This window comes from Echeneis naucrates, chromosome 6 (assembly GCF_900963305.1).
Source record: "Echeneis naucrates chromosome 6, fEcheNa1.1, whole genome shotgun sequence".
Lineage (NCBI taxonomy): Eukaryota > Metazoa > Chordata > Actinopteri > Carangiformes > Echeneidae > Echeneis > Echeneis naucrates.
This window is the reverse complement of record NC_042516.1, coordinates 8,238,253-8,257,249: the sequence shown is the minus strand read 5'-3', so window position 1 is coordinate 8,257,249 and position 18,997 is coordinate 8,238,253. Positions and strand designations below refer to the sequence as shown.

Here is an 18,997-nt window from a genome sequence, read left to right as displayed (position 1 = left end):
CTTTATAAATGACAGAGCAATAGCAGAATCATTTATTGGATTTCTGTGTTACACATGAAGCTGGAGCTTTGAGGAAGTCGGTGAATCTTAAGCTGGGGCACCAGCTATCTTTTTTCTACACTACCAACAATTTCCTATTCATTTGAATGAGATGGTGTGTCCAAACTTTTGACTGGCAGTTTTATTTCAAACTTTATAAAACAGACTCCAGCTTATCTGGCCTCTCTTCACAGAACTAAGTGATTTTACATTTTCCAACTCACTTCAGTAAGCAAAATACATCTGTGATCTATCAATCTGATGGTGGGAATATTTTTGAACTTCAGTGATCAGCGGGCTATGGCTATATTACCTTCATTTAAAAGTGTTGCAGGTAATCAGGTGGCACATTGTTTTAATCTTTGGGGGGATTTGAAGCATTTATTATTACAGTAATGACGAAAAATGAGAGGATGCAGAAAATAACATATGGATCAGATGTCCCTGGATGCATTTGGCCACGTCATCCCAGAGAGAGCTGTAGAGTGACTGCATAGAGTGCATCAAGTGAAAGGGACATCTACAACCTTGTCAAAATGGCTGTGAGGTGCAGTGCTGGAGGAATCAGTTCAAACACAGCATCCCAGGCTAACGTTAAGCTAGCATTCCTGTAGACCAGATGCATAAAGCGTTCATTCGTTATTGTTCTACCTATATTTGATGATGTTAAATTATTACAGATCAATTACTTTTGAACGGTGAACAAAATGTGAACGGTACATAGCATGCTAGCATTTATTTATCATAATAAATAAACAAACACACAGACAAATTAATGGATTAATTTGTTAAATTTTAACAATCCTGTAAGAACAACTTGCTGACTTTCTTGTCTTTAACTTATATATTATATATTTAGTATTTATCTATTATTTGTTTTTTTGTTGTCATATGCAAACTTACGAGCCATGTCAAGACTAATTTCCATTGCTTTTAAAAATTGGAAAATAAAATTGATTCTGATTCTAAAAAGTTCTTAAAGGAGCCTTGTATACTGGCTTTATTCCCTTTGTAAGAAAAGGTCTGGAGTCCAGAACACAGTAGCGAATAGTAAAGGTTCTGGAGAGACGAACAGCGGGGACACATGAATAGTGTCCATTGTATAAAGGACAGGAGAATAGCCCCAGTGAAGGAGAGGCAGATTAGAGGAAAATAAAAGACTAAAACAGAGACAGACCAAACAAGTGATAGTTGTGAATAGTGATGTAAGAGCCCCAAGTGGAGATAGTGGGAAGCAGGATGTAGAGCTGACCCCGTTCCCAACTTCTCTTGGCATGGCCTCATCAATGTGACATGCATTACCATCGCAGCTCTTGTCTCTGGCCCTGCTGTCCCTACCCTTCACTGTTGTCTCTCTACTGCCATTCAAGATCACGGGCCTCTTCCTAACACGCAGGGCCAACATACCAGGCTGCTCTCTCTGTCATCCACTTCTCTGGACTCGCTGTCACGAAGATAAATAAGAAAAATAAGTCAGTAAGAATTTTCCAACAGTCACTCTCTCCCAGGGGATTTTTCTACAGCTTCTCCGCTCCTCTGTGAGGCTGTGGGATTATCTTGGGGGCTGTCAGGCTATTCAAGGTCAGGATGAGTATTTACAGGTCTGCTCCCCAATGACAGAAAAGAAGGGAGAAAAGGGTATTCAGAGTGCCGAAAATCAAATCAGTGGAAGTTGAGTTTGCAAAAAATGTTAACTCTGGTATAAGTGTCAGGTCCCATTCAGCTTTCAAAGACCATTGCTATTGAAGAGACATGGAGGGAGTGGAAGTCCTCAAGCCCATTTCAAAGCGACATCGGCTGCATTCAGAATGTTGTAATTATTATGAGATTTACATTACATGATACGGAGAAGACTCCACCGCAATGCATTCTTGTGCACCAACAAACTGTTGAAGTAGCTCTTAGAAAAGTAAATAGCCAAATAATGTCTTAACTTCACGTTGAGCAGCAAGACAGTAATTTCAGTCATCACTCAATCACCTGCAGTTTTTTCTTCTTCCCTGTCACTTTGTTGAAGGGAAATTGGAGCATACACTGTGTTTGCTGACAAGAGTTATAATTTTCAACGGCTGTGCATGCGGTTTTGTTTGACAACCAAAGGCAGCAGTCCTTATGATCACAGTCAGAGTCACATTCTGATACAGAAACTGAATGTTTTAAACAGAAAGTGCAAAAGCAGGCTAGCAGAAGGACAATAAGAGAAAATGGCGGTGAGAGACACATAGTAAAGTATAGCACTTTCGTTTCCCTTTGAACGCCTTTCTCTGTAGAAGGTTGGTGCCACTGTCAGACTGACCAGCATGACCCTTCTCTGTTAATTTGAATCAAATTTCAATTCTTTGTATAAAATTGAAAAATGTGAAATTAGGATAGCTTCACTTCTCTTGCTTCAGCCACTGGCAATACACGGGCTTCTTTACATGGTTTGATATAAACTACCTGAAGTTTTGTGCTTTGTGCTTTGTGCTGTTGTGCCACATGCCATTTACTTCTGAATGAAGGTATTATGTGTACCAGAGTTCACAAAAAGTTTGCGGGAGAGATTATGGAGGAGCTGGAGAACTGCAGTGCAGAAGGTTATGAGCTAATTCCTCAACAACAGTAAGCAAGATGAATTTTGTTGGTATCCTGTCGGACAGACAATGTGCTGTATGGATGCATTTGCATTTATGCAGCACACAAGTGAAGCTGCGGTCTGCACATGTGCCACCGTGTCTACATTCTCCGTGACACCACTGCCCACAGGCTCACCTTTCCACAAAAGGTAGCCTCATCCAACGTGCTCTCTGTGCATCATTTCAGCAGCTGATGCATTGGCGCTTCGTGCGAAATATAAATAGTATGAATATGCTGACTTTCAAAATGGTTACAGCGTCATTTTCAAGGTGCCCATTTGTAGCTACAGGCTTGAAATAGAATAGCATGTTTTATTGATAAAATATATATTTTTGCAGCTGCAAATAACCTGGAAAAAAAAAACACAGTAATGAGATGTGTGTAAATCAAACAAGTATCAGCTCTGGTATGACTTGAATGTATGAATGTGAATGATGGAGAGCTTTTAAATGAGAGCACAACTAACATTATGTTGCTCCATCGCTGGGAGACGAACCCCAGGGCAGGCTTACACCTGATATTTCTGTGAATCTTCAACAGGGTGCAACGGGTGATTTGCATCGCCCCCTCCAGGCACTTTCATTCTGGCCCAGCAGCACTGCGCACGTGGCAGAGCCGTAGCTGGTGCCGTTGCCTGGGCAACTGATTGCTGGATTACAGGATAAGAATGAGAGGGAAAGAGACAAAGATAAGGAGGATAGGTGTTCGGTTCAGTGATGTTCGATCCTCGTCCTGCTGGTCGTTCATTGTGTTCAGTTTATGAAGGTAGTTTTAGAGCTGGACTCCTGGTGAATGCAATGAAGAGGCTGGTTAGAAAGAAAACCCTCAGTCTGTGGGCTGAAAATGGGAATCACTGGGTTAAATAAGCTGCTGATGAGGATGCATGCAGCCTTAGTCTGTTTCCTCCACCCTTACTGCTGTACACCATATGGTGTTTTTGAGAGAGCGCTGAAGCACAAACAGCTCTGATCTGTCTCGTCAACCACCCTGAGTTAACTGGTTGGACATGTCCACATTCAGCGTTGTCAGATTAGTCTGTTTACTGCCCGGTTGTGTCTCCTCTTATGTAACTGCTCTGTTGAAAGGAGCTTTTAGAGGCTTTTTTGTAATTTGGGTGATTTTCCCCTTCAATGAGATCATTTTCCATTAGACTCTAATATGATTTCGATTGATTTGATTTGGATAACCAACATCAACAAATGTAATTTGATTGTATTCTAATCAAACAGAAATGTATTTTCATTCAGACTTTGTGATGATGATGAAATGTGAGTGCTAAATCTTACAGTTTTCACTTCAGCTAAATGTATACTGATTGAACAGCAGACTGCGGATGCAATCCTCCTCTCTTGCACTCACATTCATAGATATAACATAACAAGGAGGATGACTGCTCCCCAGATTAAAGGGATGAAAAACACTCTTCATGATGAAAACAAATATTGGCCTACTTTTATGGTGATTGGTTGGGTTGAATACTCTCATTGGGGTATTTTACATCTGCTAACTGTCTTCACTGGTCTCCTGACTGAAGGCTTAGATTTCGATTGGATTCTCTGATAGTAAGAAAACGCTCGCCCAGCATGTAAAAAACAACAACAACTCTTTAGCTATTTTCTGTGAGTGTGGCATGTCTATTCAATATCGGGGGCTCCACAGAAACATGTTCGGATTAGGGCTGACAGCAGTGTGGTAAGACTGTGAGCTGCTATTGGACTGAATGATTGCTTTTAATAATCCTCAATGCCCCCCCAATTCTCCCATTTGTCCATATTTAACCAGGAAGAGTGGAGCAGTGTTGTGCTGTGCTTTTATATTAAGATGAAATAAGGACAAATGTCATACATAATTTGTATGGCATAATTGACCTTTCAACGAGTGAGCCACTTGCACGATCTGGTGTTTCACTTCTTTATGTATGCAAATTGTAAAAAAGTCTTGGAAAGATGGTCTTTGCAGGCATATTGATTGGCAAATTGCCTTCCAACTGGGCTCCACAGTTAGGTTTGTTAAACTCCCTCAAACTCTGCATGTGAAATACGTAGCCCATGTAGTTTATTTGCACATTACTACTTTAAGTGTGGTTTAATCTTTGTGAAAAAACAGAGAGAGAGAGAAACTCTGTCAGGTCTTGTACATCGATATGCTGCTCTCATGTCCAGATTCAGCCGTGTCTCCTCCATCTCTGTGACATGGTTAACTACATGAAAATCTCCCCATTCCTGTCCATGTTTTGTTTGCTCATTAGCTAAAAGAAGCACTGGCTTGTCTTGCATATCATTATTGATAGCTCTCTTTCCTCTGGTTCTGTATCAGAGTATGTTAAACTGCAGGTGTTCATCCATTTTTAATGAGACCAAAACCTTGACCAGCAACAGCTTACAGACTAAACTTTTCAGGGCTTAGAAAGTGGTTTCAAAGCCTCATGGGCTCCTTAAATTGATTATGTTCTTCATCCTCTTTCAACAGAATCTCGTATTTTTGGGGGGGTTCTCGCTTTCCTTAGGTGTTTGTTTTTTACTGGGGGGTGGGGGTGTTAAGTCACAAAGCCCATTTTCCTACCCACAAAAGTGAAGAGAACAGAGGAGGAAGAAGAGAAAAGGGTTTTTGTTAGTGCTCCCATTGCTGGAGGATTTTGAAGTGTCTTTGTTTTGTTAATGGGTATTTGTCCATCAGAGAGACTGGCTACTATTTGCTATTCATTTTAATAAGTTATTTAAAATGCTAGATTAAATGCAGGTTGTACATGTTCACCCAGCACCCAAGGATTGACTGTGTTTGTTTACAGACACTTGCCTTTTGAACTAGTATTTTTTTCTTGTTGGTTAACAATTAATGAAGGGTAAACAGGCGTCAGCTCTCAGTCAGTGACAAATGAATGATTAACATCCTTAGTTGTGATTTGTTTTGCACTTTAGATTGTAGTCTGGTTAGTTTTATCTTGTAACAATGTTTTTGTTTTTTTTGCACTAATTTAAATTCCCTTTGTATGTAAATAACAGAGAAGATTTACTACACAGTTGTTAATCACTAGGAGACTAACATTATGTAAGCAATGTCAACTTAACCTGACTAACATTTGCCACAATAACACAACTATTAGCAAGAGCCTGCTGACACTGACACTGTTCTGTCACCCTACTGGGCTTGAACGGGTGCCGATTTCCAATCAATTATATTTTGTCACTTCGTTGTACTATATTGAGAACCTCCACACTGGTAAGAGGTGGAAGTGATGCAAATGAACACTGGCTGTTAAGCCAGTCAGAAGAAAGTAGATGGAGGCGTCTTCAGAAGATTTGAACTAATACTGTCTGTTTCAGTCATAGCTTTAACTCGAACAGGGAGTTTGAGATTAATAGTGACTTTTCATATACTGTGAGTCATGCAAAACTATTGTAGTTTAGTCCCATAACGAAATTATAGATAGAAATGAAAATGTGAATGCTCTTGAATCGTTGGCCTTTTACCATTGATCCACCTGCTTTAGAGCTCACACTGTTTAGTCTTTGGTTCACTTTGTCTTCTTTTTAATTGTTCCACTTGTGTATAATTGACTTTTTCCTCAGACACTTGGTCAAACATTCCTTTTGATGTAAATGATCAACAGATCATGACATCAAGGGTTGCATGCTGTCAAAAATGAGATTTTAATTATTGGCTCTATGCATGATAAATGTTAGCATTCCCGTCTGCCCTGTATCTAACGACACAAAGCTAAAACGTCTGCAGGAAGTTGACATTCAGTTTTGGGTATGTTCATAGCTTAATTTAGCTTCATTTTTTTTTCTTACTGAGATCAACATCTCTCTAAAGTAAAAAAATAATATAAATCTCACAGTGATAAAGAAATCCCTCAGTCACATAATATATCACTGACCCATTCGTGATTCCTTTATCTCTGAAAATTTGTAAAAATGTGATTCATTCCTTGATAGCACTTATAAATCCATCCATGCTTTTGTGCCAGCTTGATAAGATTATTGTGATGCGCTTCATTAACATTCACTATGTCTGTTTTCGATAAATTATCTCCAGTTTGTTCAAAAGTTTGGCAAAGGCCAAATGCTCTGCCACATGAAATTATGTTTTAGCCTCATTACATTGGATCTGAGTCATTTTAATTAAACCAATTATTTATAAATTTCAATTACCAACATTGTATTACAGTCGAAGAAAAGAACACTAATTGTTTTAAACCACTCTGTTTCCCTCAGTGTTTGTGGGCTTCTTACTATCCCACCAATTAACCTTATTTTTAAAGACTACAGGGCCTTTCCACTGCATGCCAAAATTCATTTAGTGTTTTATTTAAAATTTTAAAACTTTTAATTGTCCTAACAAACTATATTTTTGCACTGTTTCTTTTTGTTAAGAACTTTGGTTGTAATAAAACTAATTATAAACTTAATACCATATACTCTACTATGACTAGTTGCTATAGCGCTGTACCGATAGGTTGTAGTAATAATAATATATATAATATATAGCAATATAATTTAACAACATATATATATTTGAGTTTTGTATAGACTGTTCTTGATACTCAGTAATCCACAGGCAAAGAATTGGATGCTACATCAGAGTAGATAAGGAATCTTGAACCATAAACCTCTTAACCACACATTTCGATTACATTCTTGTGTTTGAAATCCGTTTGAAATTTCGTGTTTTAGTTGCTGAGAGAAATTGAGCAGCAATGCCAATATTTGTTATATAAGCCATATCTTTGTCATCAGAGAGCCTCTTTCCTACAGCAGGGTCAGGATCAGTGCAGACCAATGAACTGTCCATCAGCTCAGCACAAATAATGCCACTCAGATTCTTCTCAAGCTTAGATTAATACAAAGAAAATATGTAAAATACTTTCTGAAGAAAGCTTGTATCTCTCTCCTCTCTTACACGTCTTGAGATAAGGAGCAGAAAGACAGGAGTGCACTTAGAGGGAAACTGCGAATATACTTCCACTGATACAGTTGACTGAGCTGACTATACTCAATGTGCAATGAAAGAAATCGTTATTCCCTTTGCTTTTTACTCCAACAAACACTGATTGTGCTGTTATCACAATGCAGTTTCTATTTTCCAAACTTGAGCCAGTACATTAACTGTAACAACATGCAGCCATTCCAGGAGAGAGATGTGAGATTTGTGTCCAAAAAGACAGATTTAGGGCTAAAAAGTGTTTTCACAAGTGGGCGTGCTTCATTCACTGGAATGTTTGTTAAAGATAGTCTTATATTGGCCCTTGGAACATTAGATTTGGATGTTCATTTTAAGTCAAACCTCTCACAGGCATTGAATAGCCCTGGTCTGACAAAAACGAACACATTTTAGACAACTTCAGAGCAGCCATCATCCCTGAGATGCGTTATTGGGCACTAAAGTACATTCCATTATGAAGTGGACTGTGCTAAGAAATGTGGGGGAGGGCAGTGAGGGGGAGGAAATCACTGGGAGTGCGAGAGGAATAAGGGAGGAAAGGAGAGGTGTAACAAGTTTCAAGAAAGAGACAGAGAGGTGGGACTCATGGGTGCAGACACAATGTCCTGAAGCAAAGGAGAACCGAAAAGGTAGATATTATACAAATCCATTATCAGAGTAGTAATATAATATACAAATTCAGTCAGCGCAGACATAGTTAAAGTTATGAGCTATGAGGTTTTTTTCAGCAAAGATTTCCATACTGCTCCCCTCATTGCAGTTACAGAGGGGCCCTTCAGCAAAGCCCTTAATGGACATGTCAGATTGTTATTTCTCTGAGTAGTTTCCACCTATGAAAGTAAACCATGCTTCTGAAAAAAAGATTTTTTTTATCCCCGAAGAAATAAAGCTGAAATCTGCTTTAAACATTTTTGGCCACTTAAGAGAAAACATTATGTAAATGTAATGTGGCGTATTGCCCCATTACATGGGTGAAGTACCACCTGCTAATTTACACATCAGGCAGGTAGGGAGCAACATAACATCCTTCCCGGGCCTGGGGCATGTTCTCCTCGTGCCTGTGTGGGGTTCCTCCGGGTGCTCTGGTTTCCTCCCACCGTCCAAAGACATCATGTTTGGGTTAACTGGTGATTCTAAATTGTTCTGTCTGTCTCTGTGTGTTGGCCCTGTGATGGACTGGTGACCTGTCCAGGGTGGACCCCGCCCTCACAGAGTGTGACCTGGGATTTGCTCCAGCAATGGAGAAGTGGTAGAAGATGAATGAATGAAAGGAGTGAAATTTGCTTGTGTGGTGATAAAGGAACAAATAGCCCAAATAGGAGGGAGTTTGACTGGAAGGTTAAAACTAGGCTCTTCAGAAGTCAGATTAGAATGGCCTGGGATATGTTGGAGGCGTTTTGGCTAACAAAGTGACCTTTTTCACATATTCACAATCACTTATTGTTTAAATATGCAGGTGTTTTGGGAGGATGATCAAAAGAAAACAGAACAAATTCTAGTTATGAAATCAAACTTGGTTCTTAAGATATTTGTGGGTATCCCTGTAGAAGTCCAAAGTGAGAAAAATAAATTACACTTAATACAGATCTGATAAAAAAACAAACAACAAACCAGTTGTAGTTTTATTTAACCTTTTATCTAACCCTCTTTATTTAATTTTCTTTCTTTCTTTCATTTATTAATTATACATGGATCCAATTCATTATACAGATAAGTCTTTAGCCGCTAATTGAGCTGCTTTGACTGCCTGCTATTTCTCTTGAGCCAACAGAGATAATAATGTCTGCAATACCAAAACAATATGCTTAAATATCCTAAAATCCCACAAGTTATGTTCTGAGTTTTGAGTTTGTGGCATTTTTTAATGTAGACAGTCATTTCATCTATTGTTGAATGGATCCTGGTCATATGTCAAACGGTGATGACAGGTTCCTTTTTCCTTTTTTAAAATGTTTACTATTTGTTCTTGCCTTAGAAATGCTGAACTAAAGTATACCAACAGGCTGCTGCATAGCACAGACAAACTGCTCTGTTTGAACAATGACCATGTTGTTTCATGTTCTTATGAAAGATTGCCTTTTGTTGTGGTGGACTTACTGACTTGCAGCACCTTAAAACCCCTCATTTGCTCTGTTTTGAAATCTGACATTTCCACAGGCTGTCCCTCCAGCCCGTCTCCCTCTGCGTCCATCTGCTTCTCTGTCTGTCGTGCAGGATACAGAGGCAGAAGACAGTCATAGAGGACTTCAAAGACGTCAGAGTAGTTTCACCTCCTGAAAATCCAGCAGTCTTCTCGCTCGCCTTTCAATACTTTTCCTATAGCCCCCCTCTCTGTCTGTGTCTGTCTCTTCATCTCCTCTGCCTTTGTATCTCTGCTGTCTTTCATGGCCCCTCACTTTCTCCCTCTTCCACCCTTTACTCCATTTCCTCGTTTGCCCTCTCTCTTCTGTGCCTCAGGTACACCTGGCTGGCTGCTGAGGGCTGACACTTTAAAGACATTGGCTTCAGCTTCTGCTGCTTGTGGAATATCAATATCTTTTGTACATGCACACATGCACACACACACACACACACACACACACGCAAACAGTCAGTCATCTCTCCCATGCAGGTAGCAACATATAGCACTCATGAAGACACACATGTCCTCAAACACACCCCTTCATACACACACCTCCCACTAACACACACTGGACGGCTGACTGCAATGGTACAAACATAAATGGAGGCTGCGTCTGTCGTGTTGCACAGTGGCCGTGACTGAATGACCACCATACCAACAAGAGAAACCTTGGCACCGGCACAGTTAGTAAACACAAAGCATGCCTCCCCCCACTACCACTGCATTATTTTGGTTGCTACAAAACACTTTTATTCTCCCACAATAGCATGTCCTGCATGTGTTGGTTACATCAGAAGAATTTTAAGCAGCTAACTGTAAGCCCTTTAAGACCCCATCCCTGCTTGCGCATGTGTGTATGTACAGAAACACATTCACACACTCAACTTCCCACCACCAATCACCCAACCCCACGGCCTCCCTCTCTGCGTTTCTCTCAGTGTCTATAGGCAACCTCTCCAACATCCCCCTTTCCCCTGTGCTCTTTGTTGATTTACGCACGGCTGTCTCTCCATCAAAGCTAGCTTAGTGCTCTCACTGTTGCGTGGCAGGGATCTCTTTGCGCCTGGGAGTATTACCCTGTGGCGGAGTGATTTTCACCGTCTGTTTCTATTGTTTTGATTATCTGTGTTCATGAGTAAATGGCTGTGTTAAATTTCACATCATGAGTGTGCCGCATTAAAAAAGCACTTTGAAGATATCTGAGTGGATTAATAGCTGCAATTTCTTGTATTTATAGGAAATGCTCTGTTGTGCTGGACGTAAAACTGTTAAAACAAAAAGCAGATGATTCTCATCTCACCATTTTATGCATCTGGTGTGTTTACTTACTCAGTTGATCCTAAATAGTTTCTTGGAGGTTCTAAGGGACAGAATGAGTGTTTCACCATCGTGAAATGTGCATAACGTTGGCCTGACACCTAGTGGATACAATAAAGTCAATCTGAAAGTTGATTGGCCTATTGACAGCAACAATTTGACAGGATTTTCCACCTCTATATGCTTTAGAAAGTCAACTGTCCCATATCTAGATTCAACTACAATGTGACTGCAGTTTTCTTGAGGAATTGCTTGATGATTGAATGTGAAAAATGAACCCTGGGCAATTCACTTGATCCACACTTTAAGGAACAATACAGACAATTGGCCCCTTAAGACAGTACTGAACATATTGAACTTCAGAGGAAACAGAAAATGCACGTACTGGATGAGATTGTCAGACGTTATAATTTATGCACATGCACATAATGACGAAGTAGCTGTTTACTGCCTCCAGTGATCAATACATGAATGGGACTTGTATCATTATGACGCTCTTTGTGTTGCCGAAAAGAACTGAAAAAAGGGATTTTACTTTTAAAAGCTTCAGCTAATGGGAGCATTGATGACTCAACGCTAAGTGCTTATAAAGCTTTTGATGTTACGTAGTTCAGATAACAGCCCATGTAAGAGCTATAACTACAAAATTCAGTTGCTCAAGTCTCAAGTTTATAACTAGACTTGTTTCACTTATCTGTGCAAGCGAAGCTTGTTTGGGCTGTATGTCTCTGCGAGTTTATTCAGGCGAAGAATCAGCATTCCAGCACTCGAGCGAGCTATCTAAACAGACACGACAAAGTCACAAACCAGAATACGTCAAACTGAGTCTGACATTTGTCACAGAGCTAGAAAAAATAGATTGGGAAGAAACAAAAACGGGCACAGCACTGAGCCAAACAGAAAAGACAGTTGGCTTTAATGTGGTGAAAGGGCTGGTTCTGGTGAGCACTATAATCATGAGTTTCATAAATGATACTTTCTTTGTTTCTAACTTTAAGATGGACTGAACAGAGGTGATACAATGGGGCCTCAATCGTTTCCTTTTTTTCATTTGAAAAAACAACTCTATTCCCACATATAGGCTGTCTCTCTCTCCACATACAAAACTGCACTCTAGTTTATATATATGTGTGTGTGTGTGTGTGTGTGTGTGTGTACACATATATATAAGTTCAGATGTGAATCCATTTTCCATGTTGTTTTCAAATGGTCCATTATTTGACCAAGGAGATCTGTCTGCCCTTCACACACAAACACACACATACACACACAATACTAATCAGTGAAATCTAAATCCTCTGGGTATAGGCTCTATTAGACCATGTGCTTATGAGAAGATAATCATTTGGCGATATGAAGACACAGCACCAGGTGGTGGGAGGCAACGGCGACGCCACTGCATGCAAAATGCTCTGCTGAAGACCGTGTGCTAAAGCCTTAACTTTTAATATAAGTTTCTGCCTTAAGGCAGACATTAATGAGTCCTTTTTGTCAAGGTGAAGGAACAGAGATAACAGACAATGTGCTTAACTTTAAAGGATGCAATCACAGCTTTGAATATGAGTGTGTGGGTTATAAAATGACACTGCAGTCTCCTGGGAAAACAAGCTGAGCTTTTGCCCTTGACTATACATTGATTGATTAAATCATTTTAATGTGAGTACCGGGCAAAAGAACAGATGTTCATGTCTTCCGTTTTGTTAAAGCAGTCAGCATTGGCTTCAGAGTGCAGATGACACTGTTCATTCTCTATCGTACTTAATTAACTCCTGGCCACACAATTTGAAAGTCTGATTTGTTGGAGTTGCCTGATTTTCCAAAAATAGTTTATTATTTTAGGTAACCACTAGATGGGGCTGTTTAGTTATACACTTCTCTGTGTGAAGTCTGATACTTAGGCTTCAGCAATTCCAGTGACTTCACTGCTTGTCTTTTCTTCCCCAAAACAGCTAAATAACTAGGTGTCCACATGGATGGCCAGTAAACACAAGTAGTTTGTGGTCTAATCTGATGATTTTGGTGTGTAATCCTTATTGAACTGCATTCTAGTAGTTGTGGTAGCTCAAGTAGCTATTTAAAGCTGGTTTGCCAAGCTCTGTAAACAAACCTAAGTACAAGAAAAACATGCCACATCTGTATCTGTGACGACTGCAAATTCATTTTGTTGTGTTTTGTTGTTTTTATCTACTCGCATTTAAGAAAAATCCCTGCAAGCTTAGATGCTTTGATTCTTCCCCAGCTTTAAGAGAATGCCAAACAATGATATTGTCACTTTGCCGGATATAAACCATGAAAACTGGTACAGTAGTGAACGCGCTTTATAAGTTTCAGTGAGGACAAAACAAACAAAATGGAAATGAGCTCGACTAAAACATAGATAGGAAATGCAAGTATCTGTTGTTGATAAACCCATGCATTAAGATATTCGTCTGTGCCTAAAGGATGAATAGTGTGGGTAGACGAAGACCATTTAACAGTGCATCACATGAGCAAAAAGCCTTTTATTTTCCTCCTTCTATATCCGAAACATGATCACTGAACTCATGCTAACATGTTTGTCTTATCAAAAACTGAGGTCAGCGAGTTTTAAACGTGGTTTCTCTTTTTGCTTCTCTGCTGACAACTTCATATGTGTGTTGATGTTGCTTCTACAGTAACCTAATCCTGTTTTTGTATGTCTCTGTTGCACCAGCCAGCCAGCAGACTAGGCAGCCAACAGTGCGAGTGTTATCAAGTATTAGTGCTGTTTTTACTGCTCCAATCATGTGCCAGACAGAGAGGGGGATGATGGAGTGAGTAAGAATGCAAAGCTACAGAGAAGAATAGAAAAAAGGGAAAAGAAAAGTCTTGGAGTCAGAACCTGATATTGGAGTAAGAAAAATAGATAGAAGGAGAGTGAAGCTGTGAAGTCAGACAGATACTGAGAAAGGGCTCCAACATGTCACATGTGAGTGCAGCGGTGTTGCCAAAGAGAGGCTCTATTTTTAGGGAAGGAATGTACACAGAGGCCTCGTGGAAAGAGACCATAACAACAAACAGTATGCAACACGCTCCTACAAAGAGCCAGCCCACTTTGGAACATACAGTCACGCAGCATCAAAACGAGAGGAAAGAGGAAGAAAGAACAGGAAAATGTCAAGACATCATATTTTTTGCTGAGTTCTGGCATTGAGTACAGAGTGAGACCCGCAGAAAACATATAAAGAAGGAGAGAAGAGGATGAGGTAAGGTTCACGTAAAGCTTCATGAGCCACAGGCAGGTTAGCGTGGCTGAAATATATATTAGGTAAATATCCATAACATAAGCTTCACTTTGTTTTATACTTACCTGACATGGTGAGGTGCAATTTTACAGTGTGCATTTATATGTGGAGGTTAACTGCCAGCTTGCTTTAACTGTACATTTTACATTTTTTATGTTTTTTTTTTTTTCTCCACATTTTTGGACCCAGAGGCAATGTAGGAAGAAGGGCTGCAATTTCATTCAACCAGTTTAAAATTCAGAGTGAAAACCAAGGAGCATTTTTTGAGGCTCCATATAAAATATTGAAGTATATCAGAGGCATCACTGGCTCCATGGCAATGACTCTTCTATAACATAAAGAGTTAGAAATCTGTCCAGACATCTAGTCTCAAAATAATTTGGCAGGGATATTGTAGGCATGCAGTGGTGCTGGCCTAAGTATTCTGAGTCTGAATCTGCACATGCTGCTGTGCTGAAAGGCAATGATTTGAATCCAAATGTAAAAAAAATCAATTAAAACTATGAATGTAACATGTTTTTACTTGCACATCTATAAAATACCTATTTGGATTGCGGACTTTATTACATGACACGCAAATGAATGTAATGAAGCTAATACTTGGCAGCATTAATACGTGACGTGACTCAACACACCAGACAGTTTCACTGACCTTATGATCCTTGTCACATCTTAGGTTTTTTTAATCAGCGTCGGTGACAATAAGCTCTAATATCTTTACATATAATACATGCAAGTGTAGATGTAGAAGTCGAAAATCTAAGATCTATCATCAAGTGGTAATTGACTGCTTGCACAAGTAGATGAATGTCACGATTTCAAAGACAAAATTGGATGGTTTGACAGACTGTGGCCTCTCTCCTCAGCATGGAAGGACCTGCAGTCACAGTCTTCCACTACAAAGACAGAGAGCAATCCTCCAACCTGCTCCTTCAGCTCAACGGGCTAAGGCAGGAGAAAATCCTGACTGATGTATTACTGTGCTCAGATAACACAGAGATCCCATGCCACCGTAATGTCCTGGTCTCCAGCAGCCCGTACTTCAGAGCCATGTTCTGCAGCAACTTCATAGAGAGACAGCAGAGCAAGATTGACCTAAAGGGCATCACCTCAGCCATTCTAGGGAATATCATTGATTATGTTTACACTGGACTCATCATGATCAGCATGGACATTGTGCTACCTCTAATGCAGGCGGCATCCATGTTACAATATGGCCGCCTTTTTGAGGCCTGTTCAAGCTACCTTCAGAAGCACTTGAGCCCAGAAAACTGTTTGAGCATGATAAGACTCTCTGAGATCATGAATTGCGACAGTTTGAGAGATAAAGCTAAGGAGATGGCCATGAAGAGCTTCTCTGACGTGTCAGCATCTGAGGACCTCTGTGAGCTCTCCTTGCCAGAGCTCATGGGATACCTGGACGATGATAGCCTTTGTGCAGAAGAGGAGCAGGTCTTTGAGACACTTGTTGCTTGGATCCACCATGACCCTTTATCTAGGAATGGTGCCATTAGTGACCTTATCAAGAAGGTTCGCCTTCGGTACATCCACCCCACCTACCTCTTCCAGTTTATCGCCAACGACCCTCTGATCCAGTCCTCCACTCTCTGCACAGAGCTCATTGAATCTGTGAGGCGCCTCATGTTTTCTGTTGACACCAAATGCATCAGAGACGCAGCAGAAGACTTCAAACCTTCCTGGGTGGCACCAAGGCGCTGCACATACCATGATGTGTTAGTGGTGGTGGGAGGTAGAAAGAACAATGAGCGGACCTCAAGGGAGGCCCTAGTCTTTGATGAGAAGAACCAGAAGTGGCAGTGGCTGGCCAAACTGCCCGTTCGCCTGTACAAGGCCTCTTATGTTGCTCTTCACAGTGTGTTGTATGTTATAGGAGGCCTGACCACAAACACAAAGCACAGTCAAGTCAGTACGACCGTCTACACCCTCTCCCTCAAGACCAACCAGTGGCGAACGGCAGAGCCCATGCTGAAGCCACGCTTTGCCCACCAGAGTGTCTCATACCTCCACTTCATCTTCATCCTGGGCGGCCTAGGGCCCGACAGACGGGCGACAGACAGCGTGGAGAGGTGAGATGCACAGCTTGAAATCCTGTTTGTACTAATCTTGATTGCACGCTATCTGCCTATTTAACATGTAAAGTATTAAACAAACATATGTGGCAGATAATAACAAGTCTGAATGTGGGTAACAGGTACAACAGCATGTTTAACCAGTGGGAGTCCATGGCACCAATGCCGGAGCCTGTGCTGCACCCAGCAGTGGCTGCTACCAACCAAAGGATCTATATGTTTGGGGGAGAAGATAACCAGCAGTGCCCTGTCAGGATAATCCAGGCAAGAGATGAATCTCTTCAAGTGAAGATTTATGTTTTCATCCCACTCTCATTCATTCATTCACTCAATCCATCACATCTTCAGGTTTATCACATTGCCAGGAACATGTGGTGTAAGATGGAGAACCGAATGGTGAAGAACATTTCTGCTCCAGCTGCCGTTATGGAGGATAAAATCTACATCATTGGAGGTAGTAGCAGTGATGGAGACTTAAATGTTTTGCCGTGCAGTCATTTCAACTAATAAATACAGAAGTAAATCTATCAACTATATTATCTTTGCATAAAACCAGCAGTGATGCATTCAATTGTAGTAATACATCACTACATTTTGATAGATCCACACGTGCTGCCACACTCATACTGATATCTGCCCTGTCACAGGATACACCAGGAGGATGATCGCATACGACACCAAGGCTAACAGATTCATTAAGTGTGCTAACCTAAAGGAGAGGAGGATGCACCATTCTGCCACCTTTCTCAATAACAAACTCTATATCACAGGTGGACGTTACATCAGCAGCCATGACACTGTCGAGGACTCTGACATTTTTGAATGCTATGACCCAAATACAGACACTTGGACATCTCAGGGGACTCTGCCATATAAAGTGTTTGACCACGGCTCCCTGACTGTGACATGTGTCTCACAGACATGGGCAAAGTCATAGCCCAGTAAGGAATGTTGGGGATTCAATGTTGTGGATCTAACATCTAATTCAAATTGAAATCACGCTTATTCAAAAGGGGTTATTTGTAAGTTTTTGCTGATGCTGCATAGCCAATATCAGCCGTTAACCACTGTTCACTGACCAGTCCACAAGAAATATTGCAAGTTCATTCCTTTACTCACCAAGAGTGGTTCCCAGTGGTGGAATTAAACCTACTCATTTTGGCTTTATTTCCATCACTTCTATTCTTCTAATGCAGTCAACAGTTACCTCCTAGCTGGCCAGATAGTCGCCTCACTTGTCCAGTCTGCCCTGAAGAAGCAGCACCACTTAGGGTGGGCGTATTATGACTTCCTTTATTTTAAAAACAGTGACATCTGACGCTTTTCTGCACTACAGGCCACTGACAAGAAACCATGTTTGGATTTGGATGAAAGTTGAATTTAAAAACAAAAGTCTGTCAATCAAAAATTTATGTTGAAAAATCCACTTGTTTGGCAATATAGTAGTGAGCATAGTTGAAGCATTTCAAACATCAATGCACATTTTCTTAAGTGACTTTTATTCCCAGAGTGTATTTTTTGATGTTTTCATTGAAGATCCAAACCAAACTCTCCTTCTGCACAACCCCTTCTTAACCTGTCTAACTTCACAAAGGGTGAAAGTGCTATTTTCAGCCTGCTCTAAATCACAAGATTTCACTTGTCATGTTTAAATCCTGGGGCTGTGTACTGTTTGGTGCAAGTCAAAGCGGCGCTCAGCTGTTAAGTTTGATCCTGCTGCCGTGTCTGGTAAACTTTTAGATCACTTTAGCTTGTTTTAATCCAAAATGGTGAATATTCTGAGAACACTCTTATGTAAATATTTCCTGCAGTGGTGAAATGGAAAAAAAAAACAAAACAAAACAAACATAACATAAAAGTACAGAAATTTGTTTCCATTGAGACAAGAAAGTTTTCAGTTTTTGCACTTGTTTGGGCTTAATGCCCTAATTTTGTATTTAAGTCAGTTAAGCCTTTACTTTTTAAAAGTGGCTATCTGATAAGTTTGTACTTTATTTTTTTCTGACAATAAAATGCCACTCTTTACTCGTGTCCTCTCTCCATATATCTATCTAGACCACATGTCTTTTATAATAGCTCTCAGTCTATTGACTGTGAATGCAATTTGAGCAGCACAAGTGTCCTCTACGTCTCATCATGTGCCTGTTTCAATCCACTCACTATCCTGTCCACACAGTACCTCTGCATGCCCAGGCAGGTTCCTGGCAATGTCACACACAAGATAATGGAAAAGAGATATACTTTTACAAAGAGCAGACATTAGTGCTGTCTCATAGCAACACTAAATTCACTTGGTCCAACTGTTGCAGGTGAAGGTAAAGCCAGGGCAGACCCAAGAAGTCTCTGCTGCTGAACAAGAGCTATGCGTCTCTTCACTTGGACGTGCACAGTAAAAATGGTACAGGCAGATGCTGTAAAGACAATGAAGCTTGATGTAGCTGCATGTTTAATCTGCAGGACTATTTGCACTTGCCATCTGCAGAAGTTACAGTTAATGCTACTGTCAAGAAATGCTACTGAAACAATTCCTCTAATGAAGATGAGCAACAGCTGAACTGATCAGCTCACATCATTTCTTTCATAAACGACTTTCAAAAACCAATGCC

At 40.4% G+C, this 18,997-nt stretch overlaps 1 protein-coding gene across 1 annotated transcript; it reads left to right on the top strand.

The window, feature by feature from the left end:
- The first annotated feature begins 14,116 nt into the window (after nucleotides 1-14,116).
- Nucleotides 14,117-18,416, top strand: klhl38b (kelch-like family member 38b). Its single transcript, XM_029504969.1, has 5 exons — nucleotides 14,117-14,262; nucleotides 15,168-16,388; nucleotides 16,514-16,655; nucleotides 16,740-16,845; nucleotides 17,039-18,416. The coding sequence occupies exons 1-5, from the start codon at nucleotides 14,258-14,260 to the stop codon at nucleotides 17,326-17,328; spliced, it is 1,764 nt and encodes a 587-aa protein (XP_029360829.1). The 5' UTR covers nucleotides 14,117-14,257; the 3' UTR covers nucleotides 17,329-18,416.
- The last annotated feature ends 581 nt before the right edge of the window (nucleotides 18,417-18,997 follow it).